This window comes from Microtus pennsylvanicus, chromosome 13 (assembly GCF_037038515.1).
Source record: "Microtus pennsylvanicus isolate mMicPen1 chromosome 13, mMicPen1.hap1, whole genome shotgun sequence".
Taxonomy (NCBI): domain Eukaryota; kingdom Metazoa; phylum Chordata; class Mammalia; order Rodentia; family Cricetidae; genus Microtus; species Microtus pennsylvanicus.
This window is the reverse complement of record NC_134591.1, coordinates 2,787,715-2,815,414: the sequence shown is the minus strand read 5'-3', so window position 1 is coordinate 2,815,414 and position 27,700 is coordinate 2,787,715. Positions and strand designations below refer to the sequence as shown.

The 27,700-nt window shown below is 49.8% G+C and overlaps 1 protein-coding gene across 8 annotated transcripts in view; it reads left to right on the top strand.

Annotated features, from left to right (window-relative positions):
- Nucleotides 1-3,887: 3,887 nt before the first annotated feature.
- Whrn (whirlin) overlaps nucleotides 3,888-27,700 on the top strand; it is a 149,176-nt gene continuing 125,363 nt past the window's right edge. For all 8 annotated transcript variants that reach the window (XR_012907420.1, XM_075944938.1, XM_075944937.1 and 5 more), the window contains exon 1: nucleotides 3,888-4,649. Coding sequence is in view for 7 of the 8 variants with exons in the window: in XM_075944938.1 (XP_075801053.1) it covers nucleotides 4,032-4,649 (618 nt within the window). In the remaining variant the exon portion in view is untranslated. The remainder of the gene's footprint in view (nucleotides 4,650-27,700) is intronic.

Genomic DNA, 27,700 nt, shown 5'->3' with positions numbered 1-27,700 from the left:
GTGGCTTACTGGGTAAAGTTCCATCCAGCATCTGTCTCTGGCAGGGTTACATGGCTTCCTCCTGACTCTGCCTACTCTCTCTATATAGTTCTTCCAGCCTAGCTATATTTTGTTAAGCCATTGGTTGAAAGCAGTTTTATTTATTAACCAGTAAATGCAACACATATACACAAGGACTTCCCATACCTGAGGTGGGTCACTGAGGTGGGAAACAGCCTTTTGGGATCATATTGTTACTGTAGTTCTTTTCACACTTTACTTCCTGGTCATTCATGATGTGAATTCCTGGGCCATGGTGTCAACACCATGATGGACTGAACATTTTGGAACCTTGAGCCAAAACTAATGCTCACCCCACAACTTGTTTTATTCAGATCTTCTGAGCGCAGCAGTGCAAAAGTAACTAAAGGAGAAACAAAAATCCAGCTCAACGAAGAACACATCTAAGCACAACATCCAACACCATTCCCCTTCTCATGCTATCTTTTCAGCTGTCCAAGTGAGTCCAAATTCCCAGAAACATCTTAACCAGAAAGGTTGGCTCAAGTTGGTTGTAAACAATAAACAATTAAGAGTGGTTTTGGTGCTAGGTATGGTGACACTTTGAAGGTTGAAACAGGGTGGTCATGAGTTCAAGGTCAGTCTGAACTACAGAGCAAGTTCCAGAATAGTCTGAGCTATGTGGTGAGATCTCATCTCAGAGAACGCAGGCTTGGGGCATAGCTCAGTGGTCTAAGCTCTTAGTTAGCACGTGTGTGTGTGTTTGTTACGTTCAGTTTCCAGCACTGGGGGAAAGAGGCTTTGGAAAGAAAACAAAGGACTTCAAATGCAGGAAAATATTCTTTTAGCTCTGAAGAGGGCAGTATGCAGCCAAGGCCAAGCAGGTACTAGTGGTTTCCTTCAGGATCTGAAGGTAGGCCAGCCCTCAGGAGCCCAGGCGGCTTGGGTTTCCAAGAGCTTATTTCTTGAAAGACAAACACATCTTCACACACGAAACAGGATTCTTGAGGTCTGAGCACAGCTACACACTGCCTCTCGGAGGGACACAGTGCAAGCTGATACGAAGGTGATTATGCAAGATGGATGGGAGAGTCCCCGTTTTCCTTTCCTGTGCTTGTGTCTGCTCGCTCAGATCAACCTTTATGAAGTTAAACAATAGCACAGCCTCCCAGATGGCATCCCATGTTTGCAGAAGAAAGTGTTTCCTTTTCTTCTAAGACTCTGAGAACCGAGGCTTCTGCTGCCTAAAGCAAAACTATTCTTGAAAATATTCTTTGCACAGAAGGGAAATATTGGGAATGGGGATTTTAGCTCCTGGGATGCTTTTATCAAACCAATAACAGTAATTATAATTAGAACACACATGAACTGAAGGCTAAGCATGAAATAATTTTTCAGAAAACCTGAACTGTATGCAATTAAGCCCCGTGTGGTGGCATTTCCAGGTATGCCATTAATACATGGGGGGAGGGCTTGGAGCAGATCCTTTCCTTAAATATCTCAGTGTGGTGGCAGTAAAGACGCAACTAGAGTTGAAGAGGGGAAATAAGGATGCGTAGCTTGAGCTGCTACACACAGAGCTGTAAGACACACATCAAAGGGTCACCCAGATGGCTACTGAAGCCGCCATTCTATGACACCCTGTGAAATATGTTCACTGAGCGCAGTTCAACCCAGGTCTGCATTAAAAGGAGGGGAGAACTCCATGGGAGGTAGAGCTTTAACTCTTTGCCTCCATTTCGGGGATGCATTAAACTCAGTGTTAGAAATCTCCCATGGCTCCCCAATACTCAGAGAACAAAGAGTATTCTTCTAAAACATTTACTATATTTATTTGCTTATTTAGTCACTTATTTATTATGTGCCGCAAGGTTGCCACACATGCCACAGGAAAGGACACCTTGCAGAAGCCATTTGTACCCTTCCACCATGTGACTACTCACTGAGCCATCTTGGCAGCACAGAAAGTCCATCCTCACTTGTTGCGCCCCCTCACTGTGGGCCACCTTCACACAGTGAGGTTCGTCTTTCCCTTTACCTGGACTCACATCATCTCTCCTTTGCTAGGTCAGAGATTTCATCCCTTTATCCTGGCCCTCCAGCATCTGGCATATGACCCAGCAGCAGAACAGGTGCTGGGAAAATGTTAAATGAAGAGTGGCCAGTACAATAGGTAAGTAGAGAAAACAGCGAACAAGCCCCTTCAGATAACCCTTCTCTGTTTCTCCTTCTCCCATGTCAGAGTCAGCCATTTCATTCCCGTGACGGCAATCCAGGACTGACTTAGGGAAAAGGCAGCTTTTCACAGAACAGCCAATCCAGGACTGACTTGGGGAAAAGGCAGCTTTTCACAGACCAGCTTAGGAGGGCAGTTCAGGTGGGAAGAGATGCACATGACATGTGGTAGTGAGCGCAGAGCGCTATAGCGCTCCGTAGAGTAGAAGCCCTGAGTTTTTCTTGTGATCCAGACTTCAGGCATGTCTTCTGGCATCTTGTTATATGAAAAGTATAAAAAGACTGTATATAGAGTCGCCATGTTCCCGCAGTGTGGCAAACATCAGGACACTGGCGTTGATACAATTCACCTAGCTACTTCAAACTTCGTTTTAAATGCACCTGAGTGTGCTTGCAAACTTTACATTTCTGACAACAATCCATTCCTTTGCTGCATCCCGGAGACCACCAGAACAGGGGCCCAGGCTGGTCTATCCCAGCCCAGGACTTGGCTCCCGCTGGCATCTGTGCTGCTTATATTCTTCTCTTGATTAGTGCAGGGGACTGACAATCGTCCACATACACACTTAAACTTGCCAGCTCGTGTGCAAGTGGTAGGAACATTTTAAGGCAGAAAAACGAAGCATGAAGCATCTAATATTTTAGAGGGTAAAAGTTGGCCATTTTTCCCAATTGAGAATTGGCAAACCAGCTAACTGCTCCAGAGCGACCCTAGAGTTCTGCTGTGAACACCGGAAAGCAGTTTTTTGGACCCCATCCTTTCACTCCCGGGCTGGGGAAGTGGGAAGTCTTCGCAGGGCCCCCAGGGCTCCTCCTGCTGCTACCCCCACTTCACCCCCCTTCTTCCCTGGGGCCGGACTGTTTCACCCCGTCTCCAGGCAACAGTCAGGCGCGCCAGGCGGGACGTCATTTCCTGAAGAGCCCGCGGGGGGAACAGGGCGGGGAGGGGGAGGGGCGAGGGGGCGGGGCCAAGACTGGGCTGGCAGAGACGGCGTCGGAACTAGCTGGAAGACTCGACCCAGAGCTGCTCAACAGTTCGCAAAGTCCGGGCTCTCGGGCGCGTGGCTCCGTGTGCGCCCAGGCGGCGCTGGGGCGCGGGGACCCCGGGCTACTGCATGGTGGGCGGCCCGGGACATGCCCCGCACCCCACGCCGGACGCCCCAGTGGCTCCTCTGGCTGCGACTCCTTCGGACTCTGGGACTAGATCGACCGACGCCTTAACTTCTGACTTTGGGGTCCCCCAGCCCTAGAGGAATGGGCAGCTCGGCTGGGGGAGCCCCGGGCATGGTGTGACGGGGCGGGCGGCGTGGCTGCGTCCCCCACTGCGGCCACGCGTGGTCCCCGCGTCTTCCGTCATGTAGCTACTGTCCCCGCTCCTCTCGGCCTCCAACCGCAGTCTCCGAGACCTCCGGCCTCCAGCCACCAACTCTTTGTCCCCCCAGGATCCCGCCTCGGTCTTCGCGTCCTCAGGATTGCAACAGCCGTCTCTTCGTCCTCCGGATTCCAGTTTCGCTACCCCCCCCCCCCCCGCCCGCTGCCTTCGTGCCCCTGGGACACCAGCCGCGGTCCCTGCTATCTCCCTAGGATCCAGCCACTGCTCCTGAGCACCCCCTGCAACCCACCCTGCAGCCGTCGTCCCTGCTCTCCGGCCGGTCTAGACTGCGGTCACGGTCTCCGCGTCTCCCCCAAGCCGTGACCTCGGCGCCCCCGGGAATCCAGCTGTCGCGCCGTTGGCCGCAGGTGCAGCAGCCGCCTCGCGCCGCGCTCCCCGAGCGCGGCCGCGCCTCGGCGGGGAGATGAACGGGCAGCTGGACGGTCTATCGGTGAGCTCGTCCTCCACCGGCTCGCTGGGCTCGGCGGCCACGGCGGGAGGCGGCGGGGGCTCGGGGCTGCGGCTGCTGTCTGCCAACGTGCGCCAGTTGCACCAGGCGCTCACGGCGCTGTTGAGCGAGCCGGAGCGGGAGCAGTTCACCCATTGCCTCAACGCGTACCACGCGCGCCGCAACGTCTTCGACCTGGTGCGCACCCTGCGCGTCCTGCTGGACAGCCCGGTCAAGCGGCGTCTGCTTCCCATGCTGCGACTGGTCATCCCGCGCTCCGACCAGCTGCTCTTCGACCAGTACACGGCTGAGGGTCTCTACCTGCCAGCCACCACCCCCTATAGGCAGCCCGCCTGGGCCGCTCCCGACGGCGCGGGGCCCGGGGAGGTGCGGCTCGTGAGCCTGCGGCGCGCCAAGGCCCACGAGGGCTTGGGCTTCAGCATACGTGGGGGCTCGGAACACGGTGTGGGCATCTACGTGTCACTAGTGGAGCCGGGCTCTCTGGCTGAGAAGGAAGGGTTGCGGGTCGGGGACCAGATTCTGCGTGTCAACGATAAATCTCTAGCCCGGGTGACCCACGCGGAGGCTGTCAAGGTAGGGCTCTGGTTTGTGTGAGTGGTAAGAGGACGGCACCGCCAGTATAGTGCTGCCTTTTCGGTTGCCCTGTGCAGCTGCCTCTTATACCAAATCGCTTGAGCCTTCGGATCTCCTGTTGTGTTTTTGTTTTGTCCTCCGACTTTAAAAGAGGAGTATCTAATTTGTGGCACAGATAAATAGGTGTTCCAAGCAGAGAGGAAATGGTGCTTTTTGCCTTGGGTGCCCTGAAGGCTAAGGCACAAACACAGTATCACATAAGCAAATGTCTGGTCACAAAGTGTGAAAAGGGCTGTGGAGTCTTAGGAGGTTCCAAGAGAGCTTGGCATTGCTTTGCTGATGGTCCCCCTGCTGCTGCTGCCTTGTTCTGGGGATCCATAGGGTTTTGCCTCTGAAAGAAAGTTCTGCTCCATTGCTAGTGACCCAGGAGGAGGCTGGGTGACCACAGAGCTGGGGCTAACCCTACTGTTTGTAGGCTAGCCAGTATCTCCTGGAACAAGCCAGACCAGAGAACTGGCTCCTGACGTTGTTGCAAACTAGGCTGCTTGTTTGTACATCCGAAATGAACCCCACAGTCCCGTGAAAGTATGCACTTTGCATGTGATTGTATCTGTTAATTGAGAAAAATAACCTCACCACAACCAGCTAGTAGGAATCTAACCCTGCTGTGTGGAGGAGTATTTGTGTTTGCTAATCTTACCGCCCAAGGTGAGTGAACAGCAGCCAGTTGAAGATACAGAGTTGGGTCCCTTGGTGGACACAAGGGTTTTTCTCTCATAAGCATTTAGCCCCAGGCCTACTGCTTCCTAAACACCAAGTGAGGAGTTGGAAGGAAAGGAATGACAGTTCACTATCTGCTCTCTTCAGAGAACTGCTTCCCCTGGTTAGGGCTAGCCTGTGGGGCCCTCCCACCCCACTCTCTGGCCCAACTCACACAGTTGCACCAAATCAGACACACCGGCTGCTGGACACTCCTACGTATCAACAGTCCAGGGCTGCTTCCTGTGCAGTGTGCAGTGGCTTTCGGTCAGCTGAGTCAAGCAGACTCAGTGTGAGTGCCTGGGACACCATCATCTGTCTCTGATCATTTGCTTTTCTACTCAAGGACCCACTTTCAGGAGGCCCCTGAGGTTTCTGAAGTGTTCTTTCCAGTTTCTGGGGAAAGCTTGATGGCTTTTTATTATTATGGGGGTAGCAAAGCTCTGCCTGGTTTCTTATTCTCTCAGGCTCCTTCCCTAACTTGGTTCTCTCCTCTTTATCTTGCATCCCGTATATCTATAAAGAAATGGTCCATTAGTATTGTCCTTAGAGGTCCAAAGTTCCCAAATGATGAATTGATGCTCTAGGGAGACTTGATCCCAATGCTGCTTATAACCACGGGTTTAGTTTTCCTGGCAGTTAACAGAAGCTGAAGTCGCTTCATCTTCACTAGATGAGAGACTGCAAAGGCACCTGACCATGAGCAACGCAGGCTCTTCCTCCAGTTTGTACTTCACATCTGCCATCGAAAAGGCTGCGCTCAGAACTGTATGTCTCAGCCTCTCTGAGTTGCTCCTGGGTGCCGCTGAGCTGTGGCTCGGGGCAGTACCTAGCATCAGTACCGACATCAGCAGCTGCTTGCTGCTTGCAGAGGGACACTTACCCCAGGGTTGAGCGGAATAGAACAGGAACATCCTTGAAGTGTGACATCTGCAACACAGGGACCCGTGTGACCTGACTAGACTTGGGCATCTGCCTTTCTCCTGGTGGTTACACTTGTGCAATGTGCTTCTGGCCTAAGAGAGCCTCTTGTAGCCAGTGCCAGACACGTGATCTCGGGACCCTTCGGAAGCACGGGGAAAGGGAATGTTGTGCCATCCTAATTTCAGGGATGAAGGGGGCAGAATCTGCAGTATTTCTGTAGAAGCCGACGCCGCTGCAGGGTTGCAGCATGCACAGGTGGACAGCTGGAACAGCTGGAGAATAAACTGCAGAGACCCAGAAGGGGCCCCTGTTCCTCTGGGAGACACAAGTTGTCATCACCTGGAAATTCTGTATGTGGGGCGTCTTAGACAGCCATGAGCTAGAGGACCCAGAGGGTTCCTTGGTTAGTGTGCAGATGCTAGCTGGACTCCAGGCTTCATTCAGTGTCCCCGAGTTCTCTGCTTGTGTCTTCTTTCTGCCCTAGGATCCTCCATCCCATTTAGTAGAAGATATCTTTTTAATTAAAAAAAATCTGTATTTTTCTTTTATGATGACAAAAGGAAGTGAACCTCAGAAGTTTCCCAGAGGAGAGATTAATTGTTTGTATGCACATACAACATAAAGAGAATCCAATTAAAACAAGCTCTAAGAATCAGTGTCAGAGCGCCTGTGCATCAAAGAAGAACACAGCTTTTAAAAGAAGGATCAAGTAAACAGAGTTGACTCATCTTCTCTTCTTGATTGATCTTACATTCATTGATACCCAGAGCAATTTGCTGGGAATTTTATCCTGTGCCTAGCAGGATTCCCATCCCTTTCTTAAGTCCAGTTATCCAGTTCAGATTAGGCAAACCATTCACTATGTAGAATTGTGTTGAAATGCTTGATTTTCAAGAGGAAAAAAGAATGAACAAGAGTCAAACTAGTAAATTTTTTTAAAGTGCTCTTTCAAAAGTCTCCAGCCCAGACATGCTAGATCAGGCAGCCAAGGAGTCAGGCCATAGACTTCTTGCTACTATAAGTTCTGCTGCATACTTACCGTGTGTGACCTTGGACAAGACTCAGATATTATCTGCTCCAGGCTAGATGAGTTTGGGGGTGTCCAAGGTCCTTCACAGCACTGGGAGTCTGATTTGCTTGGAATGTGCTGCCCCGCCGGCACGTAGACTGTCTGATCATCTGTGCTCTTCTTCTTTTGGAATTGCCTTCAATTAAGGCAAAAAGAATTGGCGCGAACTGGGAGAAGGGAAGCTTGGCACTCCTGGTAACTTTGTGCTAAATCAGGAAATCCATGGTTACACACTGTGTCGATGGGAGCCCGGCTGCCGTCTCTCACCCTCATCTCTCAACCCGAGAACAGCAGCCCTGGTGTGAGTCCAGACGGAGTGGGAATTGCCAGTAGGACGGGGGCACAAACAGCACCATCTTGGGAGCTCTGGAGCAAATCCACTCACCCACTAGCTTTTCTAGTCCCTTGTTGGTATAGGTAGCAGTACTTCTGGGCTCCAGTTGGAACTGTGGGTACATACTGGCTCCTCTCTTGCCCAGTAACAATTCTTGGTTCTCATGAATCCAGTCAGCAGTGACATGCAGAGTCCACTCTCCAGAATGCTGTTGGTTACCTCATGTCCAGAGTTTATGCAGGTCCGGGAGAGGGTCTGTGTCTTTAATGCAGTCTCAGGCTGACATCCCGGGCTGTAGAAAACGATGCCCACGACAGGCAAATCTTGCAGCGGGCTCTTTGCTGTTAAAGCAAAGCCACATTTTCCAGCCCTGTTTCTGTCAGCCTGGGTGACATTGATGATCTGGTAGTTGTTTTGTCTTCTGACTTAAGAGATAGAGAATCAGCCTAGCCCTGGCTTTGGTACTTCTGTCATCCCGATCCACTGGCCACCCCAGACGGCTTATGACTAGCCTCAGGTGCTTCTTTGGATGAAGCTGCAGAGAAAAGTGTGGGTCCCCACCACTGCTGCTGTACCCTAGGCTTTTGTGTGCACTGCTGCTTGCCACCTCTGCCTGCCTCCAGCCACATGCAGGAGCACAGCCCCACCTGCCGCTGTCAACTGCAGGCTGCCCGTCATCTGCGCTTGCCTGTCTGCTCATGCATGTCTCCCCGGATTCTTGATCTTCCCTCCGACCTGCAAAGGGCTTTGCAGAGAAGCAGGCATTTGGAGAGAGCCGGGGCTCCAGCTGGCTTTCTAGCAAAGCTCTTTTATGGCTTTTGGTCCCCATTGTTTGGGGATATCACTCGAGTGCCCAGCCAGGACCAGAGAATCTGATTAGAAGAAATGACATTAAATGGCTGGAAGCCCTTTGAGGCTAAGTACCAATCTTCACATACCCATTCCCTTTTCCTTCTTTTTAAACCCCCAAGCAAGAGTGCGAGCTAGAGTCTAAGCTCACAGATGTCTAATCGTGCCTCAAGGTAGAGGTGCTTTTATAAAGTTTCTGGGCAGCGCCGTTTCCTTTTACTTCACAGCCGGGCAGGTGCCAAGGGGAAGCGTGTTTTCCACTCCTTTCCTGCATTCCAGGTGGCAGCTGCAGGCACAGGGCCAAGGGTCAGAGAACATGAGCCTTGCTTTTGATTTCCTTTCTTCTTTCTTTTCATTTTTGAGAGCAGATTTGTGTTTGTATAGGGGTATATGTATGTTTATGTGGGTGTGTGCATTTATGCATGCAAATGTGTGTGTGCGCGTGTGTGTGTGTGCGTGGGCAGAGAGGGGGAGGAGCAGGCCAGGGGTGACATTGGATGTCCTTCTCTATTGCTCTCTACCTTATTCTGAGACGGTGTCTCTCAGTGAACCTGTAGTTCAGCAGTTTGGTTAGGCCGCCTGGCCAGTGAGCTCCAGGAATCTGGCTGCCCCGCTGCCCAGCACCACGGTACAGATGTTCACCGCCACCCTTGCCTCTTCAGCAGGTGCTGGGATCTGAACTCGGATCCAACGTTCGTGCAGCGGGCGTTTTACTCGCCCAGCCCTTGTGAGGAGTTCTAAGTTTATGGATGAAGATGAAGAGTCCCTACACATGCCCCCCCTCCGCTGTTTCCAGCCCCCCCCCCAGGGTTGCATCTCTGTCAGAGAGAAGTTATGGCCACTGCTTGTGTGCTCGCAGCCCCACTGGCGTTTGCTGCGTCCTGCCTTTGCTTTACTGCATCCCTGTGCGGAGTCTGCGTTGTGCTAGGTGTTTGGACCCTCCTGTGCCATTTCATTGTCCCAAGGAAGATTATGGTCTAGGAGGATTCTGACTGGAACCCAGCCCAAGGGCTGTGTAGCCAGCATCCTGGAAGGCAATGTCAGAACCCCTCTGAGAGACAGAGCCTAACAGTGGGGGCCATTTGAGAGCGTCCCAGAGACCCTAACCTCAGAGCAGAGCGACATGTTTAGGCCATCTCGTTGTCCATCAGAGCCGTTTGTCCATACATTCTCTAAACTGCAAACCTATGACGTAAGAAGTCAGAATGAGGACACAGCCCTGTCCTTAGCGTGTCAAGTAGCAGGGCATGGCTCTAATAACATCTGCAAGCCACCAAACATTTTAAATACTGTGACATCCGTATGTCTTGCCACCCTCTTGAGTACGGTACCCTCACCCCCATCCCATCTTCCTAGCCCTTGATCTTCCTTTGGTTCCTTTCAGCATGGCTGTACCCCCAGGATGGGAAGTTCTTTATGTCTCTCAACCATCTTCCTCCCCGCCACATAGAAGCGTTGTGACTGCCAACGCTGCCTGTGCTCTTCTCGCTCCCACAGCCCCAGCACGCCTCCTGTAGGGACTTCAACAAATGAGTGAGCGCTGACTGGATGAGTAAAATGATGTCCTAGGCTAGTAGGCATCCCTTCATTCCTGAGTGTGAGATCTGAGGAAGTCCATGTGGAGACCCTGAACGGAAACCCAGGGAAAGCCATAAGTTGTTGTGTGTGCTTTGCATGAAGCTGGCTGAACCTCGGTCATGGCCTGGTGAGTGGACATAGAGCTCCTGTCTGCCTCCTTCCGGGATGGTTCTGGGTATCCGTGACTGACCAGGTGAGAAAACCGTTGGATCCCTCCACTTCTACTTCTGTTTTATTTAAAGACTTCTAAACGTCAAAGTCTGTGTCTGGGGAGCTGACAGCTTTCCCACCTTCTGTGGCCCGCATCCACTCTGTGAGACCCTGGCGGCAAGTTAATTTATCACTTTGCTCGTAATTTCAAAGCCACATTCCCAGAAGCGGGTTATTTCCACAGTCTGATTGTGTCTGTGGTTCCAAAATAGAATTGTTTATGCATTCTCATGCAATCAATGAGCCAATTTGGGGTGAGCTTCATCTGGCTTTGGGGTTTTATTAAAGCAATTGCGAGTTGCAAGAAGCCCCAACATGCACCAGGCTAGGCCTCCAGTAATCACACCTGTGCGTCAATGCCGTATCCTTCGAGGATGCGGAAGTGAATCCATTTCTTCTCCTTTCCAGTCCCAGCACCTTGGGAATTTGTGTTCCTTCTGCTCCATTGGCTGTGGCTGTGCTTCAGCCGCCAGCCAGCATCGTGGTTACTCTCCCTTCCGTACCTGACTTTGGAAGATCTCAAATACATAAATAGGAAAGGGGGTATTTATAAATATCTAAGGTCTAGTGCTCACTTGTTAACTCACACAGGTTAGCTTTAAGCCTAAGAATTGATAAAGTCCCCAGGCAAATTGAAACCACCCCAGCACTGAAGTATGGGGTATCCTGCTTGCTTCAGGAACCCCCATTCTAACATTTACCCCCCCCCCCCACATACACCCCCAAGAGGTTCTGGGATGTGTTTATTTGTTAGACCACTTGCCTCATGTACATGAAGTCCTGACACTAATCCCCAGGACCACAGTAACGGTGTATGGTGGTATACACTTCACCCATAGCACAGCACTGGGGAAACTGAAGCAGGAAAATCAGTTTAAGGTCATCCTTAGCTCCATATGGACTTAGAGGTTCCTGGGCTACAGGAGACAAACAGCAAGTTGGGCCCACCCAGCCACTCTTACATCCTTCCCTCCCCCACCCAACACCTTGAGCATCTTTCTAGATGTGTAAGGTCAGTTGATAGTAGAGTCTCAGGAAGGGAGGTCTGAGATGGCGTTTGCATTTACCTGTCAGTGTTTCTTAGCGGTGACCTGGCTCAGGCCTCCTCGTCTCTCTGGCTCAGACATATCCAATACTGAACATAACTTACGGTCCTCACAAACCTGCCATTGTCCTTGTATCACTGCATACTGAGAGTTGGAAAACTCGGACTGTGGAGGTCCCACTGCGAGCCCTACAGTAGAAAATGTTATTGGTGGTTCTAACTTTGCTCCGAAAGCCGTTAGTGTGCCTGCCTAATTGTTTGGGTTTTTTGTTTGTTTGCTTTGGAGCCTGTGTGGTGGCTTGTGGCTGTCTGAATCGCAGAGTCATGTGCCCGGTGGAGTCAGCATCCCCACGTGTCTTTGAAAATGCGATGGCTTCTGTCTGGCCGTTGGTATCTGCAGTTTTGCTTTATAGCCACAATAAAGCTCGGCAGATAAATGGAACTGGGTTTTCCCACCTGCCTTTCGATTATTTTTGTGTGAGGCCTTAACTAATGGGAGGCTGATGAGACAGCCCAGAGAAGACAGCCTTGTCCCTGGTCTCAGCATCCTTCCCTGATGGGCTCCCCAGGGGTCTCCGTGAGGAAAGCCAGGAGGCTGCTATTTCCAGAACCCATTAAAGCAATTAATGCAGGTGGGAGTTTGATTTGGTAGCACAGACTTTTTATACTTAAGGAAAAATCTTGTAATTGATTTAAACCACATCCGAAATAGTGTGCTAGACCTCTTTAAGAGGCTTCTGATTAAGAAATGTGGTCCAGTTCATCTCCCATGTAGCTGTGGAGATTGCACTCAAACATTAGGAGAGGGGATTTCCTCTGCCTTCTAATCTTCTGGCTCAGAGTGTGGTGGCCTGCTTTGTTGTATGGGCCCGGCTTGCCTTTTCCTTCCTCCTTGCAGATACCAACACTTTCCTCACTTCTCTTCCTGGAGCCCCTGCAACTCCCCAGTTCTTCTCCCAAGACTTAATTTCAGTACACAAGTCTGCATTTCTGCACATTTTCTAGCCTGTGTCCCTGATGTCCTCCGGCCCCAATATATGCCCATGCCACCCATCTGGCCACCATCTGCCTTTCTTTGCCAGTCTACTGTGGGGATGGCTCCAGCCCGACACAGGAGTGTCCAAGCCCAGTCCCTCCTGGGATTTCAGAACATACATCTCCTCTTCGCTGCCGCTTTTCAGGTCTGTCTTCCATTCTGTTCAAGCCTTGCTTTCTCTAGATCCCTGCTTCTGAGCTGGGTGTAGGTGGACTTTTCTGTCTAGACCAAGGATCAGCTCTGTCCTGCTAACTGCTCCTCAAATAATCACACAGAGACATAATATTAATTATAAGTGCTAAACCGATAGTTTAGACTTGTTTTTAGCTAGCTCTTAAAACGTAAAGTTACCCGTTTCTATTCATCTGTGTGCTGTCCAAGGCTTGTTTACTCAGTACACACGTCCATCGTGGCATCTCCTCCGACTGTACCCCCCTCCCCAGTATTCTCTGCCTTGAAAATCCTGCCTAGCCATTGGCCGGTCAGCCTTTGCTAACAATGAGAGCAGCACATGTCCACAGTGTCCATTTCACGGCTGCAATACCGCAAGGCAAGGGTCTGACTTTTTAGCTTGTCCTCCACGGTACTTAACCTCATCAGCTTTTACGTACAGACAGCTTTTGTTGTTGTTGCTTCCAACCGGGTCTCTAAACGGAACCCACATGACCAACCAGGTGGCACACTCTTCGAAATAAGGCTTGTTCCTGTCCACCTTTGACACCCAGAGTTACCATCAGCCCAAACCTCAATGCACCCCCGCCCTCCAGACCTGTCTGGACCCTGTCATCACTTCCATTTGTGGGAAACATTCTGATCCTGCCCTCCCCTCCCTCAGTACATCCCTCTGCTTCTCTCCCCTACAACATACTGGGGGCTTACAGTGAGCCGGCACAACCTCACAGCATCCTTGCAAGGAGCTTGTCACTTGCTGTTGTGACTGTTGCAGGTGGAGTTGTTTCACTGTTTGGAGGGTCCCTGCCTCCATCCATGTGGCCATGAGAGCAGGATGGGTTACGACAAAGCTTCCTTCCCCAGTGCTGCTGTGAAGCTCTCTGTTAGCTCCTGCATCACTGCTGGGGCAAGGTCAAGAGCAGAGCCAGGTTGTAGACCCAGGCTTTCTTGACCAGAGGAACAGCAGATAGAACTGACTTCCCATATTAGTGGTTCCAGCTCTGGCTTCAGAGTCTAGCTCTACAATGTTGTAGGGCTCCAGCATGCATCTTAGCTTTATCAAAGTTAATGAGGGCTGCAGAGATGGCTTAGTTGGTAAAGGTGCTTGTAGCAAACCCGCTGACTTGAGTCTGATCCCCAGAAACCACATAGTAGTAGAGAACTGATTCCTGAATGTTGTCTTCTGACCTTTACATATAAACCCAAACACACACACACACACACACACACACACACACACTACATAAATAAAAGTAAAAAAAGCATTTTTTTTAATGTGAGCCATGCAGTGCAGGCAAGTCACCTGACTTCTCTGCTTGGGTTTCCTCACCTCTAAATGCAGGTGCAGGTGGCGAGGCAGAGCCTGTATTAAAGTACTGGGTGCATCTGTTAATCTGAACATCTGAGGACTGCCTGCTGTCTTCACAAGCTGTGCTGGGGTCTGTGCACCTACCAACCGATGATCCTTTTGGTAACAGAGAAGGTGTGAAGGGAATGACACACAGATATTTATAACCCATAGCATAATAGCCAGTGTTACCAAGGTTAAGTCACCAGGAGCTTCTGTGCACCCCACATGACTCTTCCACTCCCCAAGGAAGAGGAGGTGACTGGCTATGAGTACCTAGAAGGGAGGAAGTGAGGTTGGTCTTGGAACCTAGGTCTGCCTGCCTCCAAAGCACACACTCACTGCCAAGGCTCTGCACGAGAAGTCATGCTAGCGAGAAGGCTTCTGTGTGTTTCCTCCCTGAGTTCCTTCCTGTGGAAATGGCTGTGTGGCCATTTGGTGAAAAAACCCACAAGGAGGCAGGAAATCCAGGTTCTGGTTACCCTGCCTTTCCTGGGTGCCTTGTATTTTATGATAGACTTTGGGGACAGGAGCCACTCTAGGGTCTTCCCATCATCCCCTCGACCCTCCTGTTACTTTCTGTTTTCCCTTCCTAGCTATGCCCTGACCTTTGTTAGATGTTGATTTGTTTTTTGTTGTTTTGTTTGTGACCAGGTCTCTCTGTGTCGTCGTAGCTGTCCTGGAACTCTGTATGTAGATCAGACTGCCCTCAAATTTCACAGAGATCCTGCTGCCTTTGCCTCATTAATGCTGCGATTAAAGGCATGCACCACGATCCCTGGCTTTGTCAGGGTTTGATTTTGTGCATGAAAATTCTCTGCTAGATGACAGTCATCTCAACTCACTTCCCTACACCCCTCCCGCCCTTAGAGTAACTGAGTGCTGGAGATCATTCTGCATAGTGCACTCCCTGACTTTATCCATGCTGTGTGGAAGGAGGATCCGAGGACTGGGGGCTCGGCGCTGTGTAAGACGGGGGCTCGGCCATCCACCAGTTTGATTGGACAAGTCCAAGGTTCAATTTGCTAGGTTTATAGGAAAACATGGAAAAAGTCTGCCTGCGTCTTGGAAGTAAGATGTATGTGTACTTGTCTATGTGTGTGTGTGCGCGCGCGCGTGCACGCGTGTGTGTGTTTCTCCCGGTATTTATTTGAATGACCTGAAATATAAGGGCTCAGTTGGAAAACAGTGGACTGGCAAGATGCCTCAGCTAATAGAAGGGCTTACCATGGAAGCCCGACAACCTGGTTCAATTCCTGAGCCATATAAAGAAGGACAAAGAGGGAGACTGCGTGGTTTTGTTCTCTGACCTCCTTGTGCATGCTCCCCCATATAAGGATAGAAGACCTGGGTTCAGTCCCAGCACCCACAGGGCATATGCATCTGTCCACAGCCATATGTAACTCCAGCCCCAGGGAATTGGTGCCACCTTCTGCCCTCTACACCTACAAAGCACAGATGTGGTGCACACACGTACATTTGGGCAAAACACAGGTTAATGACTCTTAAAAAGCAGAAATTGAAGGTAATCCCATCTACCAGGAAGTCATTCCTGTTTATAAATAGACTTGTGTGTTTCCAGTCCCCCATGAGCACTGTTTTGGGTGTCATCATGGCCCCCTTCCCAGGGGAACCTTGCTATTTGGGAGTCTCCACACACCTGCCTGTCTGACTGCAGCTGTCTCTGTCTGCTTCTGCCCGCAATGTATTCATTTCCCCCTTGAAAAACGTTTCTAGTATGTGATTTTAATGGCAGCATTATACATAGAAAGGAAGAGATGTGTGATTTAGCTAGCTGATTTCTTCCTGCTGGACAGCGTGTCCTTTCATTGCTGGCCATATTGCTGCATTCCACACCGTCACACTAATCTTTCAGCGTGTCGCTAATAATCCCCGGGGCTGTCTCTCTGGAGATGCTGTCGGCTCAGGGGAGAGGCATCAGTTTCAAACTTCTGAGAACTGTGGCCAAACCGCTCGTCGGAAGGAAATTGTTTTTTGCTAGTCCCTCCTACCCACACTAACTGTATGTGAGAGCCCTCGTTTCTAACCATCTGTGCCCATACTGGAGAGTGTATTTCTTTTCCATTTTCCAAGCAGGTAGACAAAACACTATCCCATCTTCCATGTCTGTGGTTGTGCATGTGGATGTGTCTGTGCTCTCTGACCTATAACTTCTTATTGGTATTCTGCCCATTTAATCACAAGTTTGTATTCAGTGCCATCAACCCCATCAGTCTTTTTCTTTCTGACATTCGCTGGGTTGGCTTTGTAAAAGATGGTTGATCATCCACCTTGAATTCAGATTCCTCAGGCTGAAACTGAATTAAATTGGAAGCCTGTCCCTTTTCATCTGAGAAAGGTCAGCAAGCGGTGAGGGCTGAGGCCGTTCCCAGGCTCAGTAAATCAATCCCCTCGGCGATCTGCTCCTGGTCCGAGAAATTGACATTGATAGAAACAGACGTGCACTTTGACAACTGATCTCAAGCCATAAAACAGTCCATTGCAAACCCATTGAGACTCATCTCGAGCAATTGTATTTGTGATTCCTAAAGCATTGTTAGTTCTTCCAAAAAGGAGAGAGAATAAAAAAGACAAAAATTAAAAGAACATTTGTAAAGCAATTTACTCAGATTAGAAGGCACCAGAAGGCTGCCTTGTGAGCAGTTGCAGATCTGCACTGAAAAGGAATCTATGTCTTTCTGGAAACTTCTCTGCCCTCATCTTGGGAATTGTGGTCACTGTCACCCAGCTCCCTGCAGATTTTTATGACTCCTCCCAAGGTCAGGATGTCACCTTCCCCAACACACACCTTCTCTTGCTTGTTGATGTTTTTTCAGTTCTTTTTGAACAGCAAGCTGCAACCCACTAAGTTATTAGGGGCAATGACAGTAAAGAACAGGGGCTTTTAGATGTCAGATCTCTGTCCCAGCCCTGGGATCCATGTTCCCAGGGCAAAAGTGAAGGTTTCCTCTTTGACATGGAGGCTTTGGAGGAGGCAAAAGACTCAAAGGAAAGGCGGGAACTAGCCTTCAGTGAGGTCCTAACGGAAGGCATGTCGCTTCTGTTTGGTTAGCATATATCACACACAGCCATGGCTTTCATTCTACAGGACTGTAGTGCATTTTGGTCATCACCCCCTTCTCACTCCCTCTGACTTCCCTTTTCCAATTAGCAATCCTCCTACTTTCATGGCCTTTGTGTGTGACTCTGAGTTCAATAGGATTGGCCACAGGAGTGTGGTTGAGGGTTAGTACAGAGCATGGCAGCTTACCGTGGCTACCGCTGGAAAGGTGTATGCCCCTCCCCCAGGACACACTCCCTACCGTTCCTGGGGGGGGGAACCTCTGAAGCCCCTTCAAAGACAAATTTCACCCATCATTTCTCACTTGTGTGCCACCTCCTGCCCTTTCTTCTGGCACTGCCACACTTCCTGTGTCTCTGTGCACGGAATCCCCTGCCTCCTTGAAGTTTTCCTTCCTGTGCACACCACATTCTTTCAGGGTGCTGGCTGAGTGCTGTGGCTCAGGAATGGGTCCTGGAGCACGCCCACAGATGCCCCTGAGGCAGGGTGTTCCCTCCATGTTTGCAGCAGCTCAAGCATACAGATGTGGAGCAGATGGACCACATCGTGTTCCCAGTTTGGCATACAGATGTTAGTGATGCTGTAGCTAAGCTGTGGTTGACTGATAGAATGTTCTTACCAGACCACGGAACTAGTATGCCATCACAATAACAGTGTGTGACTTTTGTGTAAGGGCATGTGTATGACTCATGTGGATTCTTAGACCAAGCTTGGGAGAGGAGGGAGGGGACAACAGAATTATCGTGGGAAGGATCTCTGCCTCTGACTGCACAAAAATTTTTAGTCTAGACGTGCCAAAATTTCAAGACCACGTGTTCATCCACTCAGCATCTGTCAGTGAGCACCTACCACAGTGGCAAGATTTAACACCCTCTCCATACTCTTACCTGTTTAATTCCTTTATTTTTGTATGTCTCAGTTAATATTCCTACTTAGGTAAACAGTGCTAAATGAGTTAAACTTTTAAAGTGCATCATTACCAAGGCAGAAGGAGTTGTGCAGGGTACCACATGCCTTTAATCTCAGCACTGGGGCAGAGGCCTGAGGCTAAGGTCACCCTGGTTATAAAGCCAGGCTATGCAGAGAGACCCCATCTTAAAAAAGAAAGAAGACAGAGGGTTGAGAGATTGTATTAAACTCTGATGATTAGAGTGTTGGGGGAGAGACAGTGTTGTTGGGTGAAGCTCCTGCCACACAGCTGTGAGGACCCAAGCTTAGTCCCTAGAAGCCACATGAGAGGACAGTTGTAATCACAATAGTCTGGTGTACGAGGCTGAGAACGAGGAAAAAGGGAAGGACAAAGAGAAGAAAGAAGAAAGAAATTGCTCTGTTTGTTTTGACAAGATTTATTTTCATGTGCATGAGGACTTTGAGTGCTTGTATATGTGTGCACTGTGTGCTTGGAGGTCAGAAGAAGGCACTGTCTGTGTAGCATACGCATGCAGTTACCAAACAGGCCAGTGAAGGGCCCCGCATCCCCTTGCTCCAGAACGATGAAATTGTAGGCGATTGTAAGCCGCCATGTGGGTGTCGGGAATCCAACCTGGATCCTCTGCAACAGCAGCAAGTGCTCATAACCACGGAGACATCTCTTCCTCAGTCTCAAGAGATTGAGGACCAACATCCAAGGCTGTCTTTAATCTTCACACACACAAGGGTCATGAGGGTTCCAGCACACTCACAAATACACACTTATCACAGACACTAGCCGTACACATACACTAGACAAACACCTAAAACAGAGTGATTTTCGGGAGTGAGTGTTCTGAGGTTTCTAGAAATCAGCAGCTGAGTGCCCATAATCCTAGCACTCCAGGCAAGGGTGGAGGCAGGAGGACTAGGATTTAGACTTCAGCTGGGCTGTTTAGCATGATTTAAAAACAAGTGCAATATGAAGTGAATTGTTTTCCTTTTCCCGGAGAAGCCATCCACCCTTCTGAGATGTAACATCCCTGCTGGTGGCCAACACTGAGGGAGGCTTTCTTGCCCAAGTCACTTCCTGTCACTTTTTGTGGAACCCCTGGCCCCAGCCTATGTTTTCTACCCCTGGAAACACCTGATATCGAGCCAGGAGAATTTTCCACCTTCCAGTCTGTTGAGGACCCCGCAGATAAGACAATCGCCTGTAGTAAGAATGTAGAAGGTGAACTTGCAGAACAGGGGCCCCACGTGCAGAGGCCTGCGGTGGAAAGGAGCCCGGAGCACCCGATACTGCAGGAAAGCTCAGGTGGCCGGAGGCGGCTGTAGCTGCCGGGCGGGGCTGGCACAGGCCTGAGGTGCAGGGCCGGAAGAGGAAGCTCAATTCCTCAGACGGCACAGGGAAGGGACAGGGACCACTTTCATTCTGAAGTGCTGTCTGGCGCTGAAAGAGGAGTCTGGGGGCCTCTACAGTTAGGCCCTTAACACTGAAGCAAATGGCGCCCATTAGCGTTTTTATTTCGTTTGACGTTGAAATACGCTGCTGGTATGGAGTGCACACTGCCAGTTCCACTCTGTTTCAAAGCAGGCTGAATGGAGAGGCCTTTTCAGACCACGTGGCCATCCCCACCTAGCACCCAGTCAGAGCTCAGTAGTCTGAGGACTACTGCCAGCTTGTAGCCTGTAAGCCCCATGTACCCCCTTTAAACTGCCCTATTTGGGGCAAGGTGTAGTTTTGGTTTTGGGGCCTTGCAGTCCTGGACCCCTAGGGAGGGGGTGGGGTGGGGTTGGAGAAGCCTAGATTCACATTCAAGCCCGGCCTCTTACTTTGTGACCTTGCAAGAGTCATGTCTTTCCTCTTTCCTCAGCTGGAAGAAGACTGTTGTTGTCATTGTGATTTTCTATTGCTGCCCCCTGCAGGTGCCCATTAGAATCACAACAGGCAGAAAGGCAGGTCCTGGTTGTACACAAATGAAGATGCCCAATCTAGAAAATTAGGTGCACGTGAACTCAACACTGTACTTAAGAGGATGTTAATCACAAATGTCTCTACTGGCAAGAAGTAAAAGCCCAGATTTCCAGTGTTAGAGGAGTAAGAACGCCAAGCTGGTTCCTCTTGCAGTGTGGAAACACATTAGCTTTATTGAATTGGTTATGAAATAGCCCCCAAATATTTTTCATCTAAAAAAAGTGGAGGTGGGTATGATTGTGCATACCTATAATAGCAGTCCCTGGGAGGTAGAGGCAGGAGGGTCATGAGTTTGAGGCCAGCCTGGGTTATGTGAGACCTGGTCTCAAAACCCCAAAAGCAATAAAGTGGATGAATTAATGAATGAATTGTTTAGTTAATGTGCCTAGAATTTCCCTTATGAGTCTATTTATGACCAAAGAAGATAGCTTTGTTATTGCTTTGTTTTTGTTGTTGTTTGTTGTTGTGTTTTCGCAATGCTGGGGGTTGAAGTCAAGGCCTCCATGCTGGACACGTTCTCTGCCACTGAGCCATCTCCCAAGCCCCATAGACAGCTTTGTAGATATCCATAATGGTTTTACAAGATGCAGGACTGAGTCAAAAAGGACGGGTGGCAAAGAACTCTGTTTAGAATAATGCCTGACTCTTTGAGCTCTTAACATATGTTTGGGGCGCCGAATACTTTGTTTTATTTTATTTTATTATAGTATATGTGTGTGGTTTACATGTTGGGCATCTATCTACCTTATTTTTTGAGACAGTGTCTTTCACTGCACTTGGAGTTTGTTGATTCAGCAAGCCTTCTACCTGACTCTGCTCCCTGACTACCTACCTTCTACCCTGCCTAGTTCTGGGACTATAGATAGGTTTTTGGCTTTTATGGAGATGTCAGAGAGCCAAACTCAGGTCCTCATGCTTGTATAGCAAGCTCTTTACCTACTGAGCCATCCCCCCAATGAGTATTGGCTCATTGAACCGTCTATGACATGGTACCGCTGTTGCTCAACCTCATGCCTTGGAAGCTGGCTGTAGATTAGTGACTTGCCCCTGGCTGCAGTGGCAGATCTGGGATGGATTCCTAAGGAGTCTACTGGTGTGGCCATGCTTCAGTGAGCCCAAGTGTTTTGAGACAGTGTCTCTTACTACACTTGGTGCTCTTGGATTCAGCAAGCTCTTCCTCTATCTACCTGCCTCTGTCCCTAACTACCTACCCCCCACCCTGCTTAGTGCTGGGACTACAGACACACTCTTGTCTCTTATGTGGATGCTGAAGATAAGCAAAGCAAGATAATAGAGGAAATAGAACATGCAAATGTGTATTTTCCTTAAAGGCTGGATGAACTTGACTTAGAACCCAGAGTGTAGCTGCAACACAAACCCAGAAGCATGGTGGATGCCCTTGGAAGAGAGTCATTCACAATCCAGGGACACTTCCAGAGGTGATGGGACTTGGAATAGAGAAGTAGAGCCTACTACATGCCAGTTACTTTTTAGACGGTGTAATTGTCATACTAACCCCTACTGTTTAGACAGTGTACATAGTCTTACTAACCCCTAACCCCCACTGTTTAGACAGTGTACATTGTCTTACTAACCCCTAACCCCCACTGTTTAGACAGTGTACATTGTCTTACTAACCCCTAACCCCCACTGTTTAGACAGTGTACATTGTCTTACTAACCCCCACTGTTTAGACAGTGTACATTGTCTTACTAACCCCCACTGTTTAGACAGTGTACATTGTCTTACTAACCCCCACTGTTTAGACAGTGTACATTGTCTTACTAACCCCTAACCCCCACTGTTTAGACAGTGTACATTGTCTTACTAACCCCCACTGTTTAGACAGTGTACATTGTCTTACTAACCCCTAACCCCCACTGTTTAGACAGTGTACATTGTCTTACTAACCCCCACTGTTTAGACAGTGTACATAGTCTTACTAACCCCTAACCCCCACTGTTTAGACAGTGTACATTGTCTTACTAACCCCTAACCCCCACTGTTTAGACAGTGTACATTGTCTTACTAACCCCCACTGTTTAGACAGTGTACATTGTCTTACTAACCCCTTCAATTCCTTCTTACAGAAACAGCACACAGAGAGATTAGGAGGGTTGCTTAGTATCACAAAGCAAGTTATCAGCAGAGCTAGGAAACTTTTCCAATATGTCTGAACCCTGGCTGAGATGGGGTCAGGAAGAGTGGGCTTGCTTCATTCTCCCCTTTCTTTCCAGACCAATAATCTGGGTCTTTATCAAAGTTAGAGTCCATTCCCAGAGAGAAGAGCCTGCCCCTTGAGGTCCGAGCCCTGAGATGCCAGAAGTTTCGTGCGTGAGTGGCCCTTGTGGCCTTCTTTATGTTTGCTTCCATGCATTATCTGAGTACAACTCGTCATTGTGTTAGCATGCCATTGAGTCGCATGCTGTGGCTGTTCCAAGTTATTCCTCTGCCCTCTGCAGGGAATTGTGTCATTCTGACCTCTGCTGTGGAGGGGCATCCGAGTCAACACCTAAAAGCCAAGTGAGGTGATTGGCCTTGTGTGGAGACACGCAGGCATAATCCCTATTCCCATTATCCTGACATGGCCCTGGATGGCAGTCTGGTGATGGAGAGCACCTGCCCCGTCCTCTCTGGTCGGGTTTTCCAGTAGCAGGCGATGACTGTGACTGCCCGTGCAGTGGGCTCCTCCCCCTACAGAGGGAGTGGAACCATGGTGACATACATGAAGCAGACAGCAGACAGGCAGTTGGTTGAGGCAGACGGGCTGGTCCCAGGGTTACTGTTGCAGGGAGGAGTGTTGATGCCAGCAACACAAATACCTATTGCTTTCACAGAAGTGTTTGTGCGTTTTACCTCTCCTTTGGGGCCGTCTCTGGCCTTCAGACGTCTTTGATAAACCCAGTTTTGGGTCCGCCTCTTAGCATGCCTGTGATGTTTCCTCTGTGTTCTGCTTTATGTTTTTCTGAACCCCTTTTGCCCCGGCCAGCCGGTAGGATACCTCAGAGACCTGAGTTTACAGCAAGCTCAAGGGTATGGGTCAGCGGCATGGTAAGAGGAGCACCCCCCAGAATGGCCTGCTCACAAGCCTGCAGGCCTGGCGTCTCTCCCTACATGTCCCCAAGGCCCTGATCTCTCTGCTGTCATGGGTGGCCACTCACTATGATCCTGAATCAGATGGATTTAGAAGTTCCCTTTGGATGGTACCTTACCAATCACAAAGTCCAACCTGATTATTGCCAGCTGGCAAAATGAAGGCCAAGCAAGGGCAAGAGGAAACCTCAGATCCCCTAGCAAGACTGTGCATGGCATGGCAGAGTCAGGCCTGGCTCTCTCTCACCAGCCTGAGGTCTTTGCGCTTTCCCTGATATCTGAGGGTGCAGGTTACCGGATGTGCTCCTCTAAGAGAGGTACAGTGACTGACCTGACCTTCTTGTGGGTGACCTTGCTGTCCCCAGCTGTCCTTCAGAATGTTCTCCTTTACTGACCCCCTCGGAGATGAGGCAGAGCGGAGACCAGAAGGTAGCAGCTGAGTCTGTGAGCCTTTTGGGTCTTAAAGAGGGTGAAGTAGCAGGCACCCTTCCCATCCCAGCGGCTCAAGGCTGGGTTCCAAGCATGCCTGGCCACACAAAGTGCTGTCTCAGGACTCTTGTTTCTTTCTATTTTTCCAGAAAAATAGAGAACATCAGAGATGTTCTTGCTCTCCACGACCCCGGAAGCCACATTTATCCTCAGAGAAGAGTCAGCATCAGGCTCCGGAATGGCCCGTGGGATGTGGCTGGCAGCCCTCCAGCCTTGCACTGAGGAAGGTGGAGTTTATGAGGGCTGGGACTCCTTGTCCTGAGCAGTATCTCCTACCCTCCCCCTCCACCCCTTCCCCTCTCAGGTTTTTAGGCAGCCCCTCTGTAAAACGTAGGGGCAGGCGGCACGGGGACTCGGGTGTGGCACTGAAGGCTGCACCCTGGCGGCACCAACAGTGGTGTTCCCATCAAAGGCATTAACCTCCTCTTTCTCAAGGTTGCTGCTCGCCTATTTATAGAACTGACCAAGTGGAGTCGACAATGATGCTAATGCTCACTGCAGCGTTTCTCTTCCCTCGCTTTTCCTCCTGACTCCCCAGACAATGCTTTGCTGTAGATTCCTCTCCTTGGAGAGTCCTGCAGGGAGCTGGGCAGAGGCTCTGCTGTCTGCGGGACACCTGCTGTGCACACAGGCCCTGAGTCATGCCCACAGTTCCATTTGTCCCCATTTACACACACAGCCTTGAGAGGGCAAGCCACCAGCCCAGTGCTTCTCAGTGGATAACCGCAACTTGACCCTTTCTCCTAGCCTGGGCAGTCTATAAGCTCCTGCCAGTATCATCCCCTGGCTGCATGGTGGTGCCTCTGGTGGCTGTGATTTCCTATGGGGGTACTATTTATGATATCACCCTGACACCCTGTCAATCATTTCTCAGGACCTATTGTGTGACAGCCCAAGCTTTGCCTCTCAACAGTCTACAAGTGTTGTAGGGACATGTTTTATATCAGAAACAATGTCTTACCTCATCAAATGCAGGTGTCATGAAGTCCTACTGTGTGCTAGTGATGCCTTGCCTGTCAGCAAACTACAGCTGTCATCGATGCCTATAATGCTACCTGATGATGCCTTGTCCCTCAGCAAGGACAAACATCATGCGGACCTGTTGTGTGAGTGATCGTACCTTGTCTTTATGAGGCAATAGCCATCTTGAGGACCTGATGTATACAGGAGCAGTTTTGTCTCCCCAGACACAGCTTGTCACTTAACTGACCCAACTGTTGTGAGACTCTACTGTGCACTTGGCTATACTTTATCTTTCTAAGCATAAGTATCATAAGAGCCTACTGTGCACAAGGTGGTAATTTGTCCCTTGACAGGCCTGGTACACAGTAGGTTCTTGGTCGGGCTTAATTTCACCATGTGCCCCAGGCAGGGAAGCATTGTCCTTTTGGAACAGAGAGCAGCAGGCAGGGAAGAGGGCATAGGAAGGTGCGGACAGAAGGTGTAGGTGCCTCTGTTCCTGCTGATCTTGCCTGTACCCCAACAGTCACTCTCTGTTTTGCTGGAGCAGAAACATACCTGGTAGATCCGAGGCCCGTCTCTCCTGTGTCTCCAGCTTCACAAAGGTTTGGTTTTCCCCACTATTCCATCAGGGGAGCCGCAGGGAATACTCAAGAACACTGTAAATCTTTCCCTGCTCCTTATTCGAAGAATCCTATCTAAAAAGAGTTTTGGAGAGCTGCCCTGCCCATTGCTGCTCCTCCACCCTGGCCTGGCTTTGCCTATAGACAGCAGAGCTAGCCCCGCCCCCTGGGAAAGCCAGGGCCCCATGCTGTCTGAAAGCAGCTTGCCCAGAGAAGCGGATTGGGGTAACAGTTTAGGTGTTGTATTCTTATTTTCTCATATTGAAAGCAGTGTGCTTTCATTATAGCACGGCCACAGGCAATCCCATCCACAGGAGCTGCTGGGCTTGGTGATCTCTAATGCTTTGTTTTCTTGCATGATTTTTCTGCTGACATCCTGAGATTGTGCTAGAAGCCATGATTTGTAGCCTGTCAACCCCACTTCACATAAGAATTTGTCATGTCCGTGGCATTGCAAAGCCTCTGTCAGTGTGCTCTTCTGGCGGCATACAAGTTTAGTACCTAGAGAAACCTTCACTGAGTCAGACCAGTCCCAACTGTGGTGCATTGTCAGCTGGGGCCGCCTTAGGAGAATTTCACACAGTGGCGGCTTACATCTTAGGAACTGATCTGCTAGCATTTCCAGAGTCTGGAGCCCGAGACAACATGCAGGTGTGATCAGGTGATCTTCCTGGCTTGCAAAGGACCAGGATAGGAAGCAAGCAAGCTCTGGTGCGTGTGCCCAACCTTCGTGTAGAGCCGCTAATCTCATCATGAAAACCCCACCCCCTTGGCCTCATCCCCCAAGGCCCCATACTCTCACATTCACTAAAATAGAGCTTCAGTGTCTAAATTTGGGGTAGCTACATACTGGGATCCCTAACATGAGGTATGCTTGATGCTTGACTGTCCCCCAGAATCCGTGCCCCCGTCCCCATTACAGGTGCATTGTGGAACAGCAGTGTGACTGGCCTCAGCTTCTACTCCAGGGTATAGACTTTGGCTGACTCCTTACTCTTTGTGTTTCTCTATCCTTGTACTGGAAAACTGCACAGCAAAGATGGTGCTTATACTTGAAATTAGTAACTTGGTGAAAGGAACCCCTTGCTGTGTGTATAGGCCGAGAGTTCCTGCCCTCCGCTCCACCCATCATTGTAAGACTTTAGTTTGTAGGAGGAAATGAAGGACAAGAGTTTAGACACCTCCACAGCTAGAACCGCTTTGTTTTACGTAGGGTGCGATGTCTCAAGATCTGCCTGCACCGTGATCAGGGTGCATGGCCCACAAGTAATGGCCAGAGTTCACCACAACACAGATTGAACACTTCAAGCTGAGATTTTGTAGTTAAGGAATAGGGATTGGGGTGGAGAAGTTTCATTAGGGGAAAAAAGGGGAATTCAGCATTTTTCCTTAAACAAGCTGTTATTGAAACTGCAAAATCTGTTTTCTCGTTTACAGCCACCTGGGTCTGCAGTGGGGGCAGCTGCTTTGTCTCCAAATGACTGACTTCCTGCAACTCTGAGCTCAATGTTTAGCTTTGACTTTTTTGGGGAGGAGGGGGTCCTTTACCCATGATAGGATTCCCAAAATGGTGCGTGCAGGCACGGGTTGCAAGGCCTGCCACACACGGCCCTTTGTAAGGGCTAAGCTGCTGTTGGTGATGGTTCTGTTTTTGACTCTTGTATCTAGTATGTTATTGGGGTTCCGAGACCACTGTCAGGCAGGGTCAGTGTTTAGCTAGAACGTTTCACAAAGTGTCACACGTGTTCAGCATATATTCCTGTCCCTTTGAATCTGTAGCAACTCGGCTCCAGAGTGCATTTATGCCCGAGACCCAGTGAGATGGCTCAGTGGAAGCAGGAGCTTGCCTCCACACCTGGTGACCTGAATTTGATCCCTAGGACCCACACGGTGGATGCAGAAAACCAGCTCCCACAAGTCGTTTTCTGGCCTCTGTGTATGTGTCACGTACGTGCACGTATACACATAAACACAAATAAATAAGTGTAATAAAAGCTTTAAGTGGTATAGCAAAAGACTGAGTCTTCTCCAGAGGATTATACCCAGTGCAGCACACGTGCCATGCAAGCAGCTACTGCCGTGTGCTGTTTAGGAGATGCTAACATGAAAAGGTCTGTGGATATTCAGGACAGATGCAGACTTAAAAATACAATCCTCAGATGTGCATACACATATCCATGCAGATGGAAGCACAGATTTGGTGTTTGATGTCTTCCTCGGTGACCCTCCACTTCCTTATTGAGACAGGGTCTCCCAGTTCTTTCCAGAGTTTGTGAGTTAACTAGTTTAGCTAGCCAGCTTGCCCTGGGGATCCTGTCCCTGCTTCCCAACTGCTGGGGCAACAAGAGGTTGCCATGTCAGCCTAACTTTGGGGTCCTTGGGGTCTAATGTCACATATGTATGGCAAATGCTTGTAACCACCGAGCAACCCGCCCCCACCCAGTTCCCTGGATGCATTCAAAACAAAACAAAAACATTTTTGTTCTGTGGCTGAATCTGTGGATGTCAAACTATGGGTACAGGGGACCTATGGAGGCTAACTGTCCTTGAACTGGGCTCAGATTTAGATACGAGTAACAGTAGTGAGGTCCAGA